Below are 22,412 nucleotides of genomic sequence, written 5' to 3' on the forward strand. Positions count from 1 at the left end.
TGTTCCTTTGTGTTTGATACGGTTTTGGTTTAAATCCAGATATGAAATCTCTCATTTAAAAATAAACGGTCAAATTCAAATATTGCCATCCTTAAGCATAACGCAGTCAGGGACTTTTACCATTTAGGTAACATTCCTTTCACCGGGTCAGTTCAAAGCCTTTCCCAAAAATATTGCATTTGCTTCACTTTGAACTGCCAAATAAAGAAAAATTTAAAAGGGCGGCCCTCTCATTTTTATCCAAATAAGGCAGAACGAAAAGACAGGATCGCAGATTTTTTCCATCGGAAACCTTCCCCGTCCAACCTGGCCAAGATGCTTTAACAGCCTGAAAGGAAAAACAGAGACCTCTCCAACAACTGCATCAGTTGCTGTTTACGTGAATCATTCCTCATCTTGCAGGACTCCAAGCAGACTTGCCTCCGTGAGCCGTGGGATTGGAAAGCTTGATGGACCTATGCTGCCATGGATGGAAGACAGTTACAGCTCTGCAGCGATCCTTTCTCAAGTACACTGCCCCATGGCCAAGAAAATTAACTAGTCACCTCAGATACTTCCAAGAGCAAAGTCTGAATCATGTTCAGAACACTTAAGACTCTGAAAATGCTGAGCACCTGTCCTTTGAACAGAAGATGCCCTTCAGGTATCCCAGGTGGATCCTCAAAAACAGAGATGCTCTGGATCACTTGCTATTGTGCAAACTCTTGACATGATGCGGCAGAGCCAAAGCAGGACTGTGACCTGCACCTGCCACCTCCACGTACACACCCTCCCTCAGCTCTCATTGCATGAGGTAGCAGATGCTATTGCATTACAAAGTGTTGCTTTTACTTAAAGGAAAAAAGAAAAAAAACACAACAACAACACAAAAAACCCACACAGAAGTGGATAAACACATAGCTTTACATTTAAGCACGGATTAAACAACATTGCTGTTTAGAGGAATGTGTTTTTCAAGAACAAATTTCCAGAGGAACTTAATTATGCTCCTAGGGTTAACAAAAGGATTTGCGTGATCCAGTTTCTCTTCCTTACTCTGCTGTGAGTGATGGATGTGACTGAATACAGCAATCTACTTAACCCCACAGGATCTACACCCATCATTTTAAATAATTAAATAGCATTCATTTGAGGTGATCCTTTCCCACTCCCTGCTGCTTAGCCTTACATATAGAAAACATTTAGTGCATAAGGCAAACAACAAACAGGAATATAATTAGTCCTTTCGAACCAAGATGTTGTTTAACTAATTGAAAAGAGAGAAAGCAAAAGCTCACACTGCGTGGCTAGCGGCAAAATCATAAATTGTCACTTTTCTGAGGTTCATACTCCAGTAATTATCTTTTATACAAAGAACAGTGACTCATAAATCTGCTTTTTCATAAAAATCCTGCACAAAAAGTCTGCAATAAAATAGGTTCCCCCCCCTTTTTCTTGGTCAACTTGAAGCTGAAACAAGGTTTTTATGAGCTGTGGGAGTGGAAAGTCATTAGGGTTTCAATTCCAAATGAAAATTAAGGCTTTTAACTTCCCATACAACTCATACTGACAACCTTTCATACATAATTGCCTAGGAAGAGTTACTGCAGTCTTGTCACCCTCCTAATGATTGGGTGATACACTGACAAATAGATCCTCCCTAAATTCCACTACACAACTATGAATAAAAGCCCAAGGTGGTTAAGACACATTGGCTTCACATCCAGAGTGACTTTTATGACTTTTCAGTCATGGCTTGTTTGGATTTACCAAATTACCAGCATCAGAAATAGAGCAATCAAGGGAACAGGTAAGAATTTAACTGGAAAGAGGAAAAGTGTCGTCAGCAATTACAGCAAACGCACCGCTGCCTTGCAGTGACAACATGGGGAGCAATGTGACAACAAGGACCCCTATGCTTCATAGTTGTGGTTCTTCACCTCAGCTGAAATTGCACTGGGCTGCCAGATAAACAGCATTTTAAATAGGCATACATAATACGATACTCAACTGGGCAATGCAGGTAGGATGAGCTGAAATAACAACAAATGCTGTCCCCACACTCTGAAAGACATCAAGGTAATCTGTTCTGTGACAGCAGCAGCACCTTTCTGCGCTTGTCTCTGGCTGTAGAGAGGCAAACACTGCTCTTTATCTTATTTTGCTCTTTATCTTATCATTTAGGAGATTTTTATTTGACAAGTTTCTATTTTTGACAGTTGGCTGGAAACTGTCCATACTTCATAATCCTGCATTCCCAAGAATTATATACAATACACAAAGAAGCATCCCAACACGTAAAGTGCTTTTATCCCAGTAAAGCTGAAGCAGGATCTGAAGCAAGTCCAAAACTGGGAACTAGAAAGGTCTGCAGTTTCAGTTATAATAAAGGCTGCTCCTTCCTTGCTAGCTAATTATAACTTAAAACCTGTGTTGTGTCCTATCACTGGTATCACAGCAATAGTTAGAGGCCCCTGTTGGGGTAAGGGTCCAATTCCGTGGAGCACTGTATGAGCATATTATAAAAGACCTAATGAATTACCAAAACTCGGAGGAGACAAAGGAAATATATTACCCTGGTTGTATAAAAGGAGAATCACAGATCACATAATTTACCTAAGACTGCATCAGGAAGCCATGAGAATGCACACCAAATACGAGTCCAAATTCAGTGCTGTAAATTGCAAAAACATCCATCCTTTTGTTTTTTTAAAGCTTACACCTAAACCAGTTGAGTCTTAACTGACCTCGTAAAAAGAGGACTGCATTTTGTTACAAGGGGCCAGGAGCAAAGCATGAGAGACTTCCAAATAAACTGCTCAGAATCCAGAAAGCAAACAGCTACACCAAAACCTCAAAAAGAACAGCTTTCAGAAGATGGTTGAATACAGTCACACACATGCAGCTGCGCCGACACGGCCCAGAGGACTGAGAGCTGCAGAAATCATTCTTTTTTCTGACGTAGAACCTGCAGCCGCTCCAGAAGAGAAGATCTCCACAAAGAAGACATACATTATTGTCTTCAGGACATCAAAGAGGAATAAAAGCACAGGCTTTATAAACTGATCCCTATCTTTTAAGAGGTGTAACAAGCAGCTAAGAGAATGAAAAGGGGAAACACTGCAAACGTTATCAGAATTGGAAGACAGAAAGCCCGCTGCGCTGGCTGAAATACTCAACTGGTGTGTAGCCTCAAAAACAAACATCACAAAGAAATGAATTAATAATTGAAATAAAGCGAGTGCATAGGCAGAGGTAACAGCAAAGGGCAGGTGTATCAGCGGTCTGACCAGAAGTGACAGATTGACTCACTCCCATGCTGGGTTTGAGCTGCAATCAGGAAAGTGAACAAGGGGACATTTTATCAGAGTTTTTCACAATATGCCATCTTTGTGCAATGCATGAGCCACTGGTGAAGATCATATAACCTATAACTACGTATCACATTCAACAGCAAACAAGCTTTTAACTCAGTGGAAAGGGATTAAAAGCTCCACAGATCCAAATCATAGATCAAAGTTGTATTCAGCTGCTGGGAAATATATGAATATGAGACTGCAAACCCCAGTAAGTGAGATAAGAAAAGGAAACCAAGAAGACAACAGAATACTGTGCATCACAAAAGTGCTTTGAGATTGTACATAAAAATATGATTTTCTTAACACCTTTGTTAAGAGCTGAAAAAGATTCAGCATCAACCAAAATCAGTTGTTTTCTATTACTGATATTCTGCTAGCATCTGAGGATGCTACTCCAGCATAAAACAGTGGACATCTATGTAAGTTGTCCTAGAGCCATTTCTAGCAGACCCTACCAAAATAGAAAACACTCAGGGAGACCAGTGAAAACATTAACATGACAATGGTAAATAGCTGCATGTGTATAACCAGGGGCAGTCCTCTGGCTACACAAAAATCAAGCAGGCTATTACCTAAAAAAGCCAGATTATGTCCATTGTTGGAGATTAAAGACATTATGGATCTTCTTTCAATTAAAGACCAAAGCAAGTGTAGAGATACCATTCAAGCCAAACAATGTCCGTGCAGTAACTCCGCTAGCCACTAAGATGTACCACACCAATAAATGGTCCATGGCCTGATACAACATCACAGCCATCCTTCAAGGAGCACAGTGTCACAGGAGTGGCATTTATGGGACAAGGCATTATCAATAAGTGTCACAGAGTGAATGAAATGTACCACAGCAAGCAAAAAACTGCAGATGAAAGATGGATGCCAGCCCTCCAGAGACTGCTTAGCACTTAATGGAGAGCTGGAAACCAGGAATGCAGGTTTTAACCTTGGATTTGTGACATGCAGTAACCTGTCTTCAGATGATCCAGGAGGGAAGATGTGGGGAAGGACAAACATTTTTTTCAATCTAGTCAACCCCACTAGATCAGAGACTGACAGCAAACCTCCTGCTGCATTGGTTTCCATAGAAATATGAAGCTTTGGGGACTAGAGATGCTGTAAGGCTTACTTTTTCTTCTTTTCTGAAATAATGGTCTGGTTTTACTGCTCTGCCTTGAGTGGTCCTTTTGCCAGCTCCTTTCCTCTCCACGGGTCCTCAGCAGTGAGAAGATGGAGCAGCTCCCACCCCACAGCTCTCCCCAACGCACCAGCACAGGGCTCTCAGCATCACATGGTCTCGTTTCGTTGTCCCAGGAAGGCAGGGGCAGGTCAGACACAGCTGCCGCCCCCTCCAGCACAGGCAGCCCTGGAGCATCCTACTGTCCTGAAGACAGATTGGAACAGCAGCAAATTACCTCCTCTTGCTTCCCAGCCTGAGCCCTGCTCCATCCATTTGCTCCACATGCTTCATCCTCCATCTCCCAAAAACATTCAAATGCTGCTGATGTGAATGAAATCCCAGCAGGAGAGGAGTTTGGGGATGAAATGGGGGCTGAGGCAGCAGCATGCTGCCCTGAGTGTCACTGCACAGATTGGGGGATGGAGCAAAGACTGAAGGGCTCTTCAGAAAACTCCTGCTTTGATTAAACTAATTCTGCCAGCAAGCTGGGGCTGACACAACTGCACGAGACAGCTAGCGTGTCACCCCTGAGACTGCAGTCTAGAACTCGCCAAAGCCCTGATGCCATCAGCCCAGCACTGCCGGGGCTCCCTCTGCTACAGACAGCTCAGGGCTCTCTCACCACAGCCACCCCAGGCAAACAGAAGACATCCCATCCTACAAGCCTGTAGGAAAAGCCCATGAAGATGATGAGCTAATTCACATCAGATTTAGGATCGCTTCAATCTCACCACGAGATCCCTGAAGTCTCAAATCCAACCAATAGCCTGTAATCTACTTCACAAGGACTATCTTTCACAAAGACCCTTTACAGAAGAGTCTCTGAGCAAGGTGAACACTTGGCACCACCATTGCTCAGAGATGCAAGAAATCAGTACAAGTGAAGAGCTTCCTCAGAGAGGCAAAGCGTAAGGCAAGAAGCAGTTTAAGGGAAGGAAGATTATATATATATATATATATGTGTGTGTGTATATATATATATATATATATATATACCTGTATGCACAAAGATCAGAGTAACCTGGCATAAATGGTCTTGGCTCAGACATGAGTCACTAGAAAAATGTTCAAAATAACCTGTACAGCAGCATTCAATTGCCATGGTGATAAATGTTTCCTAATGCCTAAGAGCAGCTGAGTCCTGAACTCCACACACCTCATTCACTAACAAAAGTACTCATTATATTGAAAAAAAAAAAAAAAATCACAAATGAATTGTGGCCATTTTAAGCCCTCCTCAGTTCAAGGGCTGATTCACACAGTCTCATTTCAATGGGGAGTACTGTGCTCACATCGCGGTTAATTCAGAAGATGGAGCTGGCTTGCTTTTTGCTTCACAATTCAGTAGGCAAGGGGAAGATGGATTCTCTGAGACAGTGTTACTTTTTCTGCCAGGAGTTATCTATTTGCAGAAGTGGGTCAACTTTCTCTTGGTGGACATGTTAGTGTGCAAGTGCCTTGCAGCGCTGCCTGCGAATTTCTCCCCGCTCTGCGTGCGGAGGAACCTCTGCACATAACTATTTATGGCAGCCAAGTGTTTCATGAATTGCAGCAAGTTAACCACAAGGGGATGATGACATTTGGCGACAGGGCAGGATGAATTCTAGCTGGCAGACAAAAAGTCAGGTTAAAAATACAGAATGCAGAAGCAAACCCAGCCAGTCGCTACTAATTCGCAGGAAAAATGGATGTGCAGCCTCCAAACCTTCCCTCTTCCACGCGAGCAATGTTGTGTGTTTTGCAGCGGGATTCATTAAAGCCCAATCATGAGCGTGGAAAGGACTTCAGCCTTCCTGGAGCCAAGCATTTTAAGAGAATGTTAAATAGGCTTATGGTTTTTTTCATCTGCCTCACTCCACATCTTCTGATGTGTACCAAACATTTTATGCCAGTTTAAGCACCTCACCTCCATCTTGCCTACCAGTGAAAACAGCCATTGTCCATCCTTGTGCTCCCTGAGCATCTCCAAAGGGCAGCCACAATACAGAAGGATACCACAGGGCCAGCCTGAGGGGACAACAGCAGACCCTGCCATGCACATGTCTGTGTGAGATGCAAGGAAGGCCACCACCATGCTGGGGCAGGTAAAAAGCCCAGTGGCTCCCAGAGTGGGCCTCCAGCATGACCCAGGTTTCATTGATGTGGTCAGCTGTGTCCCCACAAAAGTATTAACCCTCGAGCTTTCAGACACAACGTTTCTGTTAAGTATTAATGTTCATGCCCCTCATCTCCACACACACGTTGAGCGTAACACCTGTCAAGGCTGCATTTTGGGTTCCCATGCCTGCCACTTAATTAGATCACCATTTAATTTGATCCTCAGCTTTATTTGATGGAATGCCTCCAGAGGACAAAATAATTTACATGTAACCAACATAGTATACTCCTCTTATTTGGATTGCTTTTGACAAGCATAAGTGGATAATTCCATCAAAGGCCCATAGAAAATTGCATTTTAATCAATAGAAGGTTTTTTCCCTTAACAGGACATCTGAGAACAAGATATCTCTATAGAAAACTGAAAGAGGAAAACAGATTTGACTGCACTACTATGCAGAATATATTTCCAGATATGGCCCAATTCTACTATGCAATTCAAGTGCCTTAAGCCATGTTTTCAGGGACACCAGCTACCTTGAGGTTTGTGAGTCTAGCGAGCTGGCACACAGGCAGCACACCAGCAAGAAGGTGGGAACGGGCAATGGAGTAGATCGCTCCACTGAAGCCCCTTGGATGAGTGGTCCAAGACTACTGGCTACAAGAAACTCAAGCTGTATCCTTAGTCTCTCAGATCTCAGTGTTGATAAACCTATTAGCAGAACTCATTGAACTTACACAGAAGAGATGCAAACAGGTCTACAGAGGTCTTACATCTTGTGTACCAGCCCAGGGCAGGTTTCCTGGCTTAATTACAAGGAACCTGTATGTGAACCTACAGCACCAAAAATACCAACAGGGTGAATATGGCAGTATCAAGAAAAGACAAAAAAATGTTTAGAGGATTGAAAAGTGCTCTTGATATAAGAAAATATATTAGGTGGTCGAGTCGCCTAAACGTCTGCTTAAGCATGGCAGGAGCCACAGAGCTCTGAGAGGTCTCCATCGCAGAGAACAGGGCTGTTTCTGAGTCAGGCTGCTGTACCCAGGCAGTTTGGGCACTGCAAGGGGTGACATCTGAGTGGCACAGAGAAAGGCCATTTCATCTCTTCCACCAGGGCTAACAAAGCTGCACTGGAAGAGTGGACAGTGGTCATGACACCACCTCAAACAGGCCTGATCTCACCTGATTTTAGGTGGTTGCATGTGAACTAGACATCCAGGCTACCTTTCTACCAGCAAAGAGCGCAGTTAATGTACAACTCTTCTCCCTCTAAAGCAGACATAGTTGATATAAATCTAGTCAAAGTGTCATCAAAGTGTTTTTCTCTACATGGCAAATAAAGGAAGCCCAAGGGGATGCAGATGTTGAAGTCTATATCGGAAATAAATTAAATGGGATGAACCTCACCCTTTGCTTCTGCCCTTGCATATTCTCATCTCAAAGGCCTCATTAATATGTCATAGTAAATAATATGTACAATGATTATAAATATGCTAACAAAAACAAAGGACTTTGGCCTAAGGGGTTTGTGAAGAAGAGGAGAAATAAGTGCAGGGTAGCTGCATGTCCGATCAATACCAACCCACAGGGAACAGCCATTTCTCTTTGCCACCATTTTAACTGTAATATATCGTACCCCTTAGCTAAATATGTGGACATTTACAAGTGGGAATCAATAGACACAAAGATCTTCCCACCCCCTCACCCCGAGAGACCATTCTTCTTCCACTGGAGTAGACAACAGCAAGAGGCCATAGATTAACATCTCTGCTACTACAGGCTATCTGCCATACCCACAGCTTTCTTCTGGGCCTCTCTGACCACTTTTTAAGTGTTGATGCTTTTAACAATTTGAATTTAAAAAGAAAAAAAAAAAGTTTATGTTGCTAAAGAAATACACAACTGGAATAAGGCAAATGTCCATTTTGGAAATCCAGAGTAAACAGGTTCAGTGGAAGGTGAGTATAACATTCAGTTGATGGGGGAAAAAATAATTAAAACCTGTAAGCTTTACCTGCATGCACAGGATTTTATCCCGGGAACATCACCAGCTAGCAAGTCTGTATGACCCCAGGTTTGCCGATGGATAGAAACAGTTGTCCCAGTCAGATGCAGATAAGGCTAAAACCAGTGAAGCCATTGCCCTGGCCTCAGGGAGATTCGAGCCACTCCTCCCAGTGTTCCCATGAATCTCACAGTCCAGGGACATAACCTAATGGTACCTGAAGTCTTTTTCCTTCCCCCAGGTGGCTGTCTTTCTTTTCTGAATTCATTTTTTTTCCCAAAACTGTATTCTGGCAGGAACCAGGCAGTAGCAACAGCCTGGTTGTTCAACAGGGCTGCCTGAAGCTGAATGGACAGAAAAACTACGTATGCACAAAGATTCCCACCATGTATACAAAGAAAAGCCAAAGCACTCACAGGTACAACACAGCAACTGTGCCTTGATTTCTGTCCTGAATCTGTGGGTAGATTTATAAGAAACATGGCGTATCAGTCAACATAGATGCAACTGGCCAGTTCCCAGGACTAAGCTTGGAGATGCTTCTGTCCTGCAGCCCAGCTCCAAACTCACACACAGAGGATGGACATCAGCTTCCAAAAAGCCAGTTTATGAAAGTAAATAGACTTCAGAGAAGTGAAGGTGGATCACAGTTTGGGTTGGTTTTGGTTTTTAAACTGATACCATTTACACTGAATTCACCCAACAAATTTAGACTTCATCGCCTCCCATTGGGGTGGGTCACTGGGGCAAATAAATTAAGCCCTGGTTTACCAACTCACTTCCAAAGGATTGCTGAAGAGAATATGAGAAATATTTAATCCAACTTTGCTCACTAAGATTTAATTAAAAAGCTGCCTCCCTAGGAGCCTTTAACTGTCACCCATACTCCTGACTCCTTTAGAGAGGCACTGAACAAGTGAAACAGTCCTGCTCAATACCTAGAAAAGCTGAGCACCACAAGAAGCCCAACAGATACCATTAGCAGGGGCAGCACATTTCAGGACTCATCTTTTCCATATGCAAAGTGCTCTAGCAAGCAGCTCACCATGCCTTGGTCCCATCAGTTGTCAAAGACTTCTGCTGGGTCCTTACTACAGATGCTAAATTCTGCCGTGCACTCCTTTCAGATCCACCCACGCTCTCCCTAAGAAACTATAAGACGGCTGTCCATTGTGGTATGAGCTGAGCTGGCTGGGCAGTCTCTGCTTTATCCACTGGTTAGTTACCCTGTGCTGTAGCAAACCACACTGAAGTATGCAACCTCAAAATGAAAAGCCACGCTTTCTCCTCTTACTCCCTCCTGTTTTATCCCTGGGAAAAAAATTAAAAAGTCATCAGGAAAAAGAGTATAAAAAGACAGAGGTCCAGGCTGCATGCACAGAATGCAGAGACAGCAGCAGGAGACACAGCAGGATGCTGGCTGTGGGGCTGCTCCCTGACAGCTCCACCACCCACCTGACTCACTGGGGTGGTTTTTCACGTTCACCTGCGCTGCTCCTTCATATTGTCACAGGCTTAACAGAACTGCTGCTTGGTCCCAGGCAAGTCCCCCTCCCAGAGTTCTTGCTGTCAGTCAGAAAAAGGGGCCTGATAAGCTTTGTATTTACATATGTATTGAGAGGCATTTCCAAAGGCACAGTCAGGGAAATGGTCTTGCTGAATACCGATGCTATCTGAGAATGACAACTATTCAAGCCATTTTACTGCTTCACTACCTAAGTGGAGATATCAGACTTGTTTGCATCTTTACAAGGATTATTAGCTTTAAAAGTGCGGATGATATCTGTCCCACCCTCAGAACTGAAGTCTCGCAGGTGGGCAGCAAAGACGTAACTTCAGTGCTTCCCACAAAGACCATCTTCCACGGGCATGCCAAAACCAGAAGACACCAAAACCTAAGGTCACATCTGAAATGCTTGAGCCTATACTCCTCCTTTCTATACAAGTGGAGGAGAAAGGGCGCAGACACACGCATGTAAACATATCCATGTACAGATGCTCTACCACCCCTCCCTACACTTACCCTACATAGGGCAGGACATGAGACAGCTCGCAGTCCCCTCAGAATGGTGCTTCTGGGCACCATCCAGCACACAGTGTTCGAGGATGGCAATGAGGACTGAGCTCTGCAAGCAGAGACTTTCCTCTTTATGCAGATCGGGATGACCTGAATCGCATGCAAGGAATCCTGCAGTGCCTCACACCAGGTTTAAAGGATGGCTCTGAGGTTGTGATGGTGTCCCATATGCACAAGAGCCCTGGGTTAACAGGAATAGATTAATCTGTCGTTGTCATAGTCAGCTGTCAATATCTAAAATGGATGTTCTCTAAGGTTCACAAACCAGAACTGCAAAGCCCTTCTGTCCCAAAACAGTAACAGCACATTCAATATTTGTCAAGTGGTCTTCAGGCCTCTGGAGAGGCCATCAATGCTTTATGAAAATAAAGTCTAGTCACATGAGGAGCAGAAGCTATCTGAAGATTTACAAACCAGATACTTTTGATTTACACAACACTAGGAGAGAGAGCAAGAGAGCAAGACAAAAACAACAAACATTTCAAGATGCTTGCTGTACCCTGCGACAGCTGGTGACTGTATCACCCTTGAAACCAGCAATCCCCGTCTACTGGGTGAGGTGGCCGGAACATCTCCAGCTGTTAAGTGGAGACACACAGCTGCAACAACAGGACCGCACATGGCAAATTCATGAACAAACTATCTGAGAACTGGGTTCACTCCTTAGTCCCACCAGGACCACCAAAAGCTCTGGGAGCTGAGGGCACCATTATGTGGTAAATACATCCACTGCTGACACCACTCAGAGTCAACCTCTGGGGCTCCAGCCTCTGTGCTTGGAGAAGGGGAGAGGAGAGAAGGTACCCCAACCAAAAAATAGTCCTCTCTGGTTAGAAAAGAGGATTAAGAACATTAAAAAGAGCCTTATATACAACAAGTAATTAGATTGGTGCCTGGTTTGATTCCTATTGAACTCTCTTGCCAATCTACTCCTTCTAGAAGTATTTGGTCTTGTTGGTTTCAAAAGAGAAAAAAAATCTCCATTTTAAAGACATTCCAATGTTATTATTTTAATGCTTGATCACTATTAGACAACAGGAGAAACTTTGCTTGAATACAAACTGTCAAAGGAGGCTTGGCACAATTTCACAGTGAAGCTTGTTTCTAACTTTAATGACTAGGCTGAACAAAACTGTGAGTACAGCGTCCCTTCGAGAGTGATCGCTTCTCTATGAACAAACCTCCTGTTTCTGAAGCTGAGTGGGGGAGCAAGGAGGGGGAAGTTGCACCTCTCCAAAACTGCTGAGCATGCCAGAGCCAGCCTGCCCTGAGAGCCCATGGAGCTAACAGGTGATGCTCTGTGGGGCAGACCCACACTTTCATCAGATGCTTCCAAAATCTCTTCCAGGCTCTTTATCAATCTTATCAAACTAGCAAACAAACAAGACAAACGTAAACCAAAGTATTTAAAGGGGAGAGAGAGAGAGGAGGAAGAGATGGAAAAAACAGTGTTTATTTAACCCTGAAAAGTCAGGCTGTTTTTTGTCAGGAACACCCAAAACAAACAAACAAAAGAGAACACCAGCCCTCCAGATAAAGAAGGCTCCAACCCTCAGCCCCAGACATCAACACCACAGTCAAGAAGCACCACTCCCCCCCTTCACACGGGTGCTCCTCCCCAGCCCCCGAGGCTGCTCTTCCAAAGAGGTCAGCAAGGATGGGCAGGGGTGGGGATGGCCCGGATTCCCCTCCTCTGGCATCCCTCACCCCATTGCCAAGGGGCACCGGACCTGCCAAGGGGAGGTGGCGCAGGGCAAAGCCAGCGGCACCTGCTGCCAGGGGGCTGGGAGGGGGGCAGAGGCTCACCGTTTAGGCCGTTGGGGATGCTCCGGTGGTGAAGGGGTGCAGACAGGTCATCCATGGACCTCCGCATGGCCCCAGCCTTGCTGTCACCGGCCTTATGGTGGTGAAGGTGGTGGTGGTGGTGGTCGGGGCTGCCCGCGCTGCCCGTGCTGGAGGTGCTGCTCCCGTCCCCCACGTCCCTGGTGGCCGAGCCACCGTTGAGGTTGGTCAGGCTGGCCTGGCTGTCGATGGAGCTCCGCGACCCAGCCCCACTCCGCTCCTCGTCCAGCATGAGCACCATTTCCTTCAGCTCCACATTCTCCCTCAGGAGGGTCTCCTGCCTCGCCTCCAGGTCCTTCAGCTTTTGCTGGTACATGCCCACCTCCTTCCACATCACGCTGGCCGTGTGCCTCCCGAAACGCTGCCATTCCCTCGACAGCTTCTTGCCTTTCTGCCGGTCATCATCCAAGAAGCAGCAGAGCTCCCTCAGCTCCTGGTTGTCGTCTTGCAACTTCTGGTTCACCTCCTTCAGCCCGCGGATTTCGTGCAGGTGGAGCTGCAGCCGCCGGTTCACGTCCTTCATTAAGTTGCCGTGTTCCACCATTAAGTTCATCTTTTCATTCTCCACTTTTCTCAGTCTTTTCACCAGCTCTTCCTTGCTCCATCTCAGCATTTCCTCTTCTGAAATTTTGCTCAGGTCTTCTTTAGACCCTTCCAAGGAATTCTTTGCCATCATTTGTACCTAGACAGCGTTTGCTCTCACACGTTAACAAATGGTTCAGGGTTATTCAGATTATTTTGTTCGCCTGATTTCTTGGGACTAAAATTCACTGCAGCATCTCAGGGAAAAAAATATTATAGTTCTCCGCTGAGTGTTGGACAAGGAAGAAGAGCAACGCCGGACTGGAAGATCTGCTCTCCCACAGACCCCATCATAATAATAATAATAATAATAATAATAATAATAATAATAATAATAATAATAATAATAATAATAATAATAATAATAAAAAAAAAAAAGGATGGGGTGGGAAGAATGAAAAAAAAGGCACCCCCGCCCCCCCTCAAGGGGGCTGGGGGCGGCAGGGAGCCGGGAGACGAGCGCTACCCCCTTCCAAGCGAAGCCTCCCCAAAGGATCGGTCAACTTACCGCGGACAAAACAACTACGCGGCGACCGGCCCTCCCGTTACCGGGCGCTCCGTCCACTTGTCCTCCCGCCCCCCCCGCCGCCCGCCGCTCTCAGCCGCTCCCCGCCGTGGGAGACCGGGCACCCCGCACCCGCCGCCGCGGCTGCTGTTCCACTTCGCCGCAGCTCGTCCGCAGCCCCGCGGCGACGTGGGGCCGAGCCCGGCGCGACGGCGGCCGATGCCGGTGCAGCGCTGCCGAGGAGCGATGGGGGAGCCGGCGCCTTCCCGGAATGGCTCAGCCCTCGGGAGCGAGAGAGGGAGGGAGGGAGGGAGGGAGGGAGAGAGGGAGGAGGCGGGCGGCAGCGCCGGGGCTGGTCCCACCTCCTGCCGGGCAGGGAGGCGCGGCCCTGCCCCAGCCGGGCCGAGCGGCGGAGGAGAGCCGGCTGCTGGCAGCGGAGCTGGGGGGCGCCGAGCGAGCCGAGCGCCGCCTTCCCCACTGCCCCGTTGGCTGCCGGGCTGGGCGCTGGCCGAGCCCCGGTGCGCCGCGCCGCGCCCCGCCGGCTCGGGTTACCGGAGCCGCGGCCGCCGCAGCCAATGCGGGGCCGCCTGGCGCCTTCAAACGGCAGGTACAAAGGGACGGGGCCGCTCCCTCCTTCCCTCCGCCCGCCCTGCTGTGCCCTGCCCTGCTCGCCGCAGCCGGGGCTCGCTCACCGCTCCCACCCCTTACGGGTCTTTCACCCTCCTCTTTGCTATTTTTTATTTCCTTTTTTTTTTTTTTTTTAAAGAAAACCTACCGGAGGGAGCACCAGTCCGGAGAAGGGTGGGGTTGGACAGGCAGGAAAACGCGCCCGCCGGGGAAGCGGCGCCGGAGCGGCCCCGGCCCCGCTCTCGGCAGGCGCGGAGAGAGACCCGGAGCCGCCAGCCGCTTTCTCGGGCTGGAAACGGAGCAAGGTTTCCCGGGGTATCTCCGCTGCTGCCGCCCTCCGGCCACGGGCTTTGTCACCGGGGCCCGGCCCCGCTCTGTTCTGTTCGGATGTCCGCCCTCCCACTGGGGCGGCCGCCTTTGTCCCCAGCTCCTTCAACCCGCCTCGGCCAGAGCTCGCAGGTTGAAGGAGCCGGCTCAAGCATCCGTACCACCTCTCTGCTCCCGGGACAGGCATATTCCTTCAGATCTCAGCCCCGCACCAAGGTGTGGGAGGAAACTGCCCTGAAGATGCAGATACTGCTTATTCCTCGGTAAAATCTGTGCAGGTCCTGGTGGTCCTTACTGTCAGGAGCAGGCTTGTCAGCATCACTGCTGCACATGTTGGACAGAACCTAATAAAGGGCACAGAAAGTTAATAAAGTGGATTTCCTAGGCATCATGTAGGCATATTTCCTATATCCTTGCATCGTATCCCCTGACTTTTAGTCTCATGCACGTTTCCTTGCACTATACTGTCTCTCTGTAGGCTGCTTTTGTAAAAATGAAACATGCACCAGGACAGAGCAGTGCTGCCAGCTTTTTTCCACAAGAGTATCCTTAAGAAGCCCCAGGGAATCACCAGCTTTGTGTTCCTGAGGAGCCTGGATAAGTGGTTTTGACTCCAGGGTTAACTCAGTGCAACCTGAGATTTCTGACCACACTGGCAAGCTGGTCAAGACACCCTCTAGCTTTAAGGAGACATCAAATTTGATGCCAGAGCGTGGGATGCAGAGCAGATGGCCTGTGCATGGAGGGAAAATCAGAACAGTAAGGGATGGAGGATTGCAACTTCTGCCTTTTGGAGTTATTTTCCTAAGCCTCAGTCAGCAAAGCAGCAGTTTCTTGGATGCTTTTCTGCACAAGTCTGTGCTGCTTGTTTTCTGAGCCCAGACATACCCTTGGCAAAGTGAGTTAACTGCCTGTTCCCTGATGAAGCAGAACAGCAGGACTTTTCTGCTTCTGGGAGAGTTCATCCCCTTCACGGGTGCTGCCAGCAGAGCATGGACAGTAGTTAACTTCATGTGGGATAAGCAGGTGGTGGATCCTTGGTAACAGTCCAGCAGATGTGAAGGTATGGAGAGGACAGTTCTCCCGTAGCACGTACCCACGCCAGGGTGGGTCACTAGAGAGGAGGCAATTGTGCTGTGCAAGGCAGTGGCAAGGCCAGTTTGCTCCCTTCAGGGGGGATCACCCTGGGCATGCGGAGCAGGGACCACCCAGGACCAGCTGTGCCCTGACCTGAGTGCTCACCTTGGTGGCAGCTCTGCAGAAGCCATAGTCCTGCCCATGGCTGGTCAGCTCCTCCTGAGTCAGCCCTTAGGACACTGGAAACCAGCACAGGTGTATGTGTCAAGAGGTCATTGCTCCTGGGGTCTGGGACCACTCTGACAGGGCCAAGACAGGCCATGGCAAGCATGCTGGGTGATCATGCTGTGCCTCATCTCCTGCTTCTCACCACCCTGAGCTGGGCCACCAGAAGGCAGCACCCTCTGTAATGAGCCACACTGCTACTGCTCATGGCTGCATTGTGTCTTGATGGCACCCAAGCATTTTCTGAGCCAAGACTTCTATTTACAAGGCTTTAATTACGTCCTTCCCCACAGGAAGTGGAAAGTGCTTCTCCCAGACCCTCCCAAGCGGTGATCTGGCTAGCAGATTCCTGGCCAAAGGCTGTGGAAAGGAGGACCAGAGCTGGGGGACCCTGCAGAGCAAGTGACTTCATCACTGGATGAAGTCAAAAGGGCAGGAGAAACCTCTGGCTTCTGCACCACACACACAGGTGCAGCTAAGCCATGGCAGTACTCGGCCTGGGCAGTATATTGCTGGGCCTGCCTGACATTTGCTTGATTTTTTTTTCCCAAGAAAAGCTACTTTTTTCTAGGTGAAACCTTGCCAAGTTTGAGCTTTATTGATGCTTCTGCAAAGACTGATCCCAGCAGACAGGGGGGTTCCTCAGAGGAAGTGAGAAGATATCCACAGAGGAAGTCCTTGTGACGATTAAGACTTGCTTTCAGTACTCCGTGGGTATGGCTGTGCTTTCAGAAAAGTTAATGGCACAGATCCACCCTGCCACCATCCACAAGGGCTTTACTGTCATTTTGACACCCAGGTGGCCATTGAAGCATGGTGACCTGCTGTGCTTGGGCATCCAGAGGCTGCTATGCTCTGGAGGTGGCATTGAAGCTGCATTTAAAGATCTGCTGGGTGCCTTGATGGTCTCTGGTCCTGACAAACACCCAGTGAAACAATCCTCCATTAACAATGGAGAGAGTAGGCTGGGGTTAGCAGTTTTTAGCAAGACCTGAATCAAGTGGACACCATGCATCATTCCCTGTTCTGCTCCCTTGTCTTCCCTTCAAGGCAGATGTTGCACTGCAGAAGAGGAAAAAAAATCTCTTTAGCTTGGACAGGCAAGGCAGCAGTGCTAGAGCAGAGGGGCGAAGCCTGGAGGTATCCAAAAGTGTCTGTGGCCCAGATGATCTATGCTCACAGTGGAACCGAGAGCTGGGATGAGGCAGGTTTTTAAAGTGCTTTGACACATTGGAGCACAGTTTTATGATCAATAGCAAACCCAGTGTTGCAAGCACATTTTTAATCAACACAAAGAATACCTAATGTCAGAGTATTTTTCATGGGTTTGTGCTTTTTAGTTCAGAAGGCAATATGATTTCTCTGTGCCAATTTAAGATGAAGCATAGGAGAAGCTGGTAAACAACACACTACAGATTCTCTTTTGTTACATCTGGCTATGGGGACTTCTGCAAGCTGCCACTGAAAAGCACTTCTAATATGCATGTCCTCTTAAGCTTTTGATGCCCATGTAAGACAGCATCAAAGCCTATCCCTTGCACTGCATCAAATGGACACTTCCACCCTCTTCAGTCAGGGATGAAATTTTAAAGTTAATTATAGCATGATAAGAATTTTAGAAAAAAAGAAAAATCTACTGGGTAAAATTGCTCTTGACGTTAACTCCTGAACTCAGCAGGTGACACAAAGAATTAATTTGTTCCCCGATGTAACACAGTGATACACGGCCTTACTGAAGTCTTACCGAAGCATTCCCTCTACAGGGCTACACTAGTATTACAGAACTCACGATCACAGCTCAGGTCTGTGCCATCACTTCCCTCATCCCCCGAGAGGGGTGGCTCTCCCAAAGCCCACTCATCAGGTGTGGGACTGGGTGGAGGGGCAGAAGGAATCCCCGTGGAACTCTCCCAGGACCTTGCTTTTCCAAGGCAATCTCAGAAGTGCACACTGCTGTGTGTGTGTCAAGGCTGTGCTCTACTGTACATGTGCTGAGGACCCATCCTGTAAAACATGTACCCATTAATCATTTACATGAGTTGTAGATCTTCTGTGGCATCGGTATTTTCCCATAAATCAGTGCCATGGACTAATCCTTGATTCATGTTTTGAAATGCACCATCCAGATTGCAACAGTGGGAGCTCTGTTTCATGTAACAAAGCTGTGCGATAACGAAAAATGTGCTACACTCCTAACCTCTGCTATCAAGATAGTTACTTCACTTCTAGCCTGATTAGGCAGTGTTTTGGCTAGAAATTTTTTTCCAAGTAACAGCTACCTGAAGACTGTCATGCAGCATTCTTACTTTTTTCCCAGATCAGCTGAACCTTCCTGTGAAAAGCCTTCATCCCTCCATTTGCCCATCTGGCTGAGTGATGAGGAAAAAACAGCCTCTTAGGAGATTATGCAGCACTCCTTAATGCTGGCTTCTGGCAATATAACTGGGCCATCCAGTTCATTCACTCTCCTTATGAAAGTAGTGGGTATTAGTGGAAGGTTTCATCTTGTGTCCATAAAGCCTTTTTATTTTGTGCCCTGAAACTGCTAGTAAAATTCTAAAATGCACCAACTTGTTTGAAAGCCTTCAGGATATTCAGAGAATTCCGGTTGTGACCAGCAAACTCTTTGCCATGCCAGAAAAACAGGTCCTCCAAAAGGCATAAGCAGTATCCTCTAAATGCTGCTATGAAAAGTAGCATCCAAAATGGAGACCAGAGGAGATGGAGAGCTGGTCCTCAAAGGCGTGGGAGGTGTGTATGCTCAAGGTGTGCCTTAAACTATAGCTATTTGCCAGCCCTGTTTCAAAGTGTCCGGTAGTCACCTGAGAGGTCCACATTCACATGTTGGCTCCAGAGCTGCTCCATGGAGGCACCCTAACAGACCTCTCAGAGCAATACCAAGTCAGACCTTTTGTCTTAGTAGCAGCTACAGAGCAGGCATAAATTGTATGTTTGAGTCAAATAGAAAAAGTCCATAAAAATCCCCTTACCCACAGTGTTCACCAAAACTTTGTTTTCATTGAAGTTTCTAACCATTTCTTGCATGCAATAGATTTTTTTTTCCACCATCCCTAATCTGTATGTTGGTAAAGGACTGGAATCTCAGTCCTAAGAAGTAACAGGCATATGCTGCTCCTAGCTGGGAACTGTAGGTGATTGACACTTCTCAAACTCATACGTAACAGCTAGAGCAAAAATTTCCCTGCTAGTTAAGTGTGCGGTGGGGATCCAGTTTCACTGTGCAGTCAGAAGGCTGCATACAATATCAGAGTGATTTTTTCTAAGTGTTGAGAAAAATCCCCAAACTCCTCTTACAACATTTGAATCACCAGGATCTCCATGTGCCTGTGAGCTGAGGCCATGTGCTGGTGAACTGAGTCACCTCCTCTGCCATCATCTACACAAAGAGGAGTGCCACTGAGATCTGGAATGAAATTTGTGTGTCAAGAAAAAAAATTTGATTAAACTTCTCCTAAACAGGTAAGAAATCATCCAGTAGCAGAAATAAGGAGGCAGGCAGACTGGATCAGAGCACTGGCCCCTGTATTGTCTCTGCCAGTGGCAAATACCAGATGCTTATGAAAACACTGTGAAAAACCTGCCCATAGGGTGAGTTTCCTCCTCTCTGCCATCTGGTACCGCTTGGCTTCTTCCCAGAAGCATTACGGTTTACATCCCTTCCAAAAATATTTACCATCCTATCTAACATGGGAAGAAGGCCAGAGATAGCTTGATACATCTTTGCCTTTCGTAAATACTCCTTTATAAACACAGATGATGCAACAAATAGGTGGGAGAAATGGAAGGTAAGGTTTCATGTCTGTCTCAGCATCCCTAGGCTGCACCCCTCAGTCACTGCGACATCAGGGTACACCCTGGAGGCCAAATTCTGGCTGGAGGTACATGCAGAGCTCACAGAAGGGGGGTTTCTGTATCTGGGGAGCAAGTTGGTCTTCATAGCCTGGACGTACTGCCAGGAGGTTATTTTGCAAGACAAAAGCACCACTCCCAGGTCTTTCCTGTGCAAACAGCATCCACCCACTGCACAAGGCTGGGGATGCTCCTGGGATGTACACCTGCATCATTTAAGTCATTGGTGATTTGAACAGTGGCTTTGCTTTGAGTAGATTCATATTACATTATTATTTTTCTCTCACTGCCTCTGTACTTTCTTTACAAACCCTAACAACCATTTGCAAATGTTTTGGGTGAGGCAGAATATATGGCAATAGATTCAGAACAGCTTCAATTGAGAGATCTGTGTCATCACTGATTTAAAAACAGGAGAAAAAATAACACAAGAATGGAAAAAATGTCAGCGTTGTTCCCAGAGACCATTCTGTTTCATGGCGAGTGGCTGTAGCTCAATCAGCCTCTGAGCTTGGCACGTTGTCCCCAAGCAGCCCATGCCTGGGGGATGAAGCAGCCCCCCAGGCTCTTTGGGGCTCTCCTGTTGCCGCTCAGCTCTGTGTACATCCTGCTTTTCCCTGGCACAGCTCCTTCCTGGGCTACACGCTGAGCTTGACACTGGCGGCTGCAGAAAGACAGACACCTCGCTATTCAAGCAGATGAGGCCATTGGTATTAGCAGCATGAGGCTGATGAAACCTGAGGGGTTGTACAACAGGCAAAACAGATGATGTTACGGTATTCCCCGTCTTCTTTACACTCTATATTTTTCATATAGAAATGAATAAATGACCTCTCAGTTGTACTGATGGACCAGGGACATACAAATACCCAGTTTTATCATATAGGCTAGGCCTATTGGTACCCTTCACTCTGTGGTAAAGTGTATTCTCCTCTTGCAAGACAACAATGCTGCTGAGGACTTTATTTTGCCTTCTATGACTCACTGAAGCCACTGGGATTTTATAGTAGATGAGAACGGAGAGTTATGCCCTAAAATGCTGACACCACTTCTGTATATCATAGAAATATCTGAATAATTCATAGTGTCAAGCAGCACAAGTTAAAGGAACAGTGGCATAAGTGACAACATCCAGTTTCAGTACATCCTATACAAAAATAAAAACTCCACCAATTTCTTTCTTACACAAAAAACGTCAGTAGTCTTTCCAAGGAATAACTACAATACCATTACGAGATGTGGGGTGATACACCAAACATGGGGATTTCCTTGTGATTGGACACATGACCCTTTGCCCCTTTACCTTTGCCTTGTGTGGTATTTGAAATGAAATTAAATTGGACCCACATTGGAAAAGGGGACAACATGTCCTCCTCCAGCAGTCATTCTAACACACAAAGAAGACCCCAGATTGATGTCACAGGTCTTCAGGGTGTGACTCACTTTCTGTTCCTGATAACGACTACCTTTCAAAACAATAATGTCCAAAGCAAAGGCTGGAGATAAACTGTTTATAGTCCTGGTGCAGCAGAGATCCCTGAATTCTGAGGATGTTTTGGATCAAAGCCAGGTTCATGTTTTTTCCAAAGGGCCCTCATCGTCATACCAAACTGAAGGAGGGAAAGCCCTCTGGGAAATCACACTTGCAATTCAGATAAAAATGTAGCACTTCCAGCTCGTCTCTTATTGTGCATGTGAAAATAAGAAATGCCCTGGAGTTTGCAGATTGGTTTTCTACTTAATGCTTTCCTCCTCTTAGTTCGGACCTGTGACCCTTGCTGGCTCTGATGTTTTGGGCCAGGTGCTGGGGAAAGGATGCTGTGCAAACACCCACACCTTGCCACGGCTTGGGGCCAGGACTATGTGTTATGCTGCAAACTTGAACTGAGCAGGAAGCTGGTGTCATTTTAGACATCCTCTCTGACAACCCTCTCAGTCAAAATACCAACTGATTCGGCCAAAATCCCCTCCTAGGCCTTGGTGGCCACAGCAGGTCCTGGCAGCAGGTGACTCTGCTACCGCTCTGCATTCTGCCCACGTCCACAGCTGCTGCCGGACAGGGACACCATAACCAGTGAGGACACCATCTGAATACAAAGCAGAGGCACGACAGCTCTCTCACTGGAGCCTGGGGGAAGCCCAGGTAACAGCAGGGTATTGGCATTGCCCTGGCAAGGCTCAGCACCTTCCCCAACATGAAACTGCCTGTCACTAAATTTCCTGTTACCCCATCAATGTTGCTTGGGGTCACCTTCCCCCCAGCTCAGTGGGTCGCAGTAGCACTAGTCTGGTTTGGGTTTTTCCCTCCAGCTAGCAGGTTGCAGTACCTTTGTATTTGCGGCTGATTCTTTGCCCGGTGCTTGCTTACTGCTTTGAACCCTGCCCCTCTTGCTGACCCACTTTATTGTCCATGGCAATCCTCATTGCCACAGAAGTAAAACTCTGAGAGTGAGGAATTAATTGCCTTAGGGCTCTGATCATTTTTAACAGTGCGGAGATAATGTGTCACACCCAGGAAACGTTCTAGCGCTGAGCAGCCAGAGCAGCAAAGATTCCCATCTTTACGATCTTATTTTTAGCCTCTTCCCTTCTTTTCCAGAGCAGACAAACTTCAGGATTCACATTTTGGGTACAACTCGAGTTTTGCTCTGCAGATACTACT

General features: G+C 46.9%; 2 protein-coding genes across 4 annotated transcripts in view; one reads left to right on the forward strand and one right to left on the reverse strand.

Moving 5' to 3' along the window:
- The window catches only part of CCDC85C (coiled-coil domain containing 85C), a 117,248-nt gene extending 103,145 nt beyond the window's left edge, over positions 1–14,103 (reverse strand). For 2 of the 3 annotated variants that reach the window (XM_071809634.1, XM_065838436.2), the window contains exon 1: positions 12,502–13,723. In XM_071809634.1, coding sequence (XP_071665735.1) covers positions 12,502–13,213 — 712 coding nt within the window. In that variant the 5' untranslated portion in view covers positions 13,214–13,723. Of the gene's footprint in view, positions 1–12,501 lie in introns of all 3 variants that reach the window. The other variant, XM_071809635.1, reaches the window with a different exon arrangement.
- On the forward strand, positions 13,514–14,957 carry LOC139828045 (uncharacterized). Its single transcript, XM_071808621.1, has 3 exons — positions 13,514–13,913; positions 14,001–14,231; positions 14,391–14,957. Exons 1-3 carry the CDS (start codon positions 13,514–13,516, stop codon positions 14,843–14,845), a joined length of 1,086 nt encoding a protein of 361 aa, XP_071664722.1. The 3' UTR covers positions 14,846–14,957.
- Positions 14,958–22,412: the final 7,455 nt, after the last annotated feature.

This window comes from Patagioenas fasciata, chromosome 5, assembly GCF_037038585.1.
Source record: "Patagioenas fasciata isolate bPatFas1 chromosome 5, bPatFas1.hap1, whole genome shotgun sequence".
NCBI classification, from domain to species: Eukaryota; Metazoa; Chordata; class Aves; order Columbiformes; family Columbidae; genus Patagioenas; species Patagioenas fasciata.

Coding starts and splice junctions, on each gene's coding strand:
- LOC139828045 (XM_071808621.1), top strand. CDS start 13,514: ATGAAAAAAAAGGCACCCCCGCCCCCCCTCAAGGGGGCTGGGGGCGGC. Junction 13,914..14,000: donor GAATGGCTCAGCCCTCGGGA/GCGAGAGAGGGA, acceptor CCTGCCGGGCAG/GGAGGCGCGGCCCTGCCCCA. Junction 14,232..14,390: donor CTGGCGCCTTCAAACGGCAG/GTACAAAGGGAC, acceptor TTTTTTTTAAAG/AAAACCTACCGGAGGGAGCA.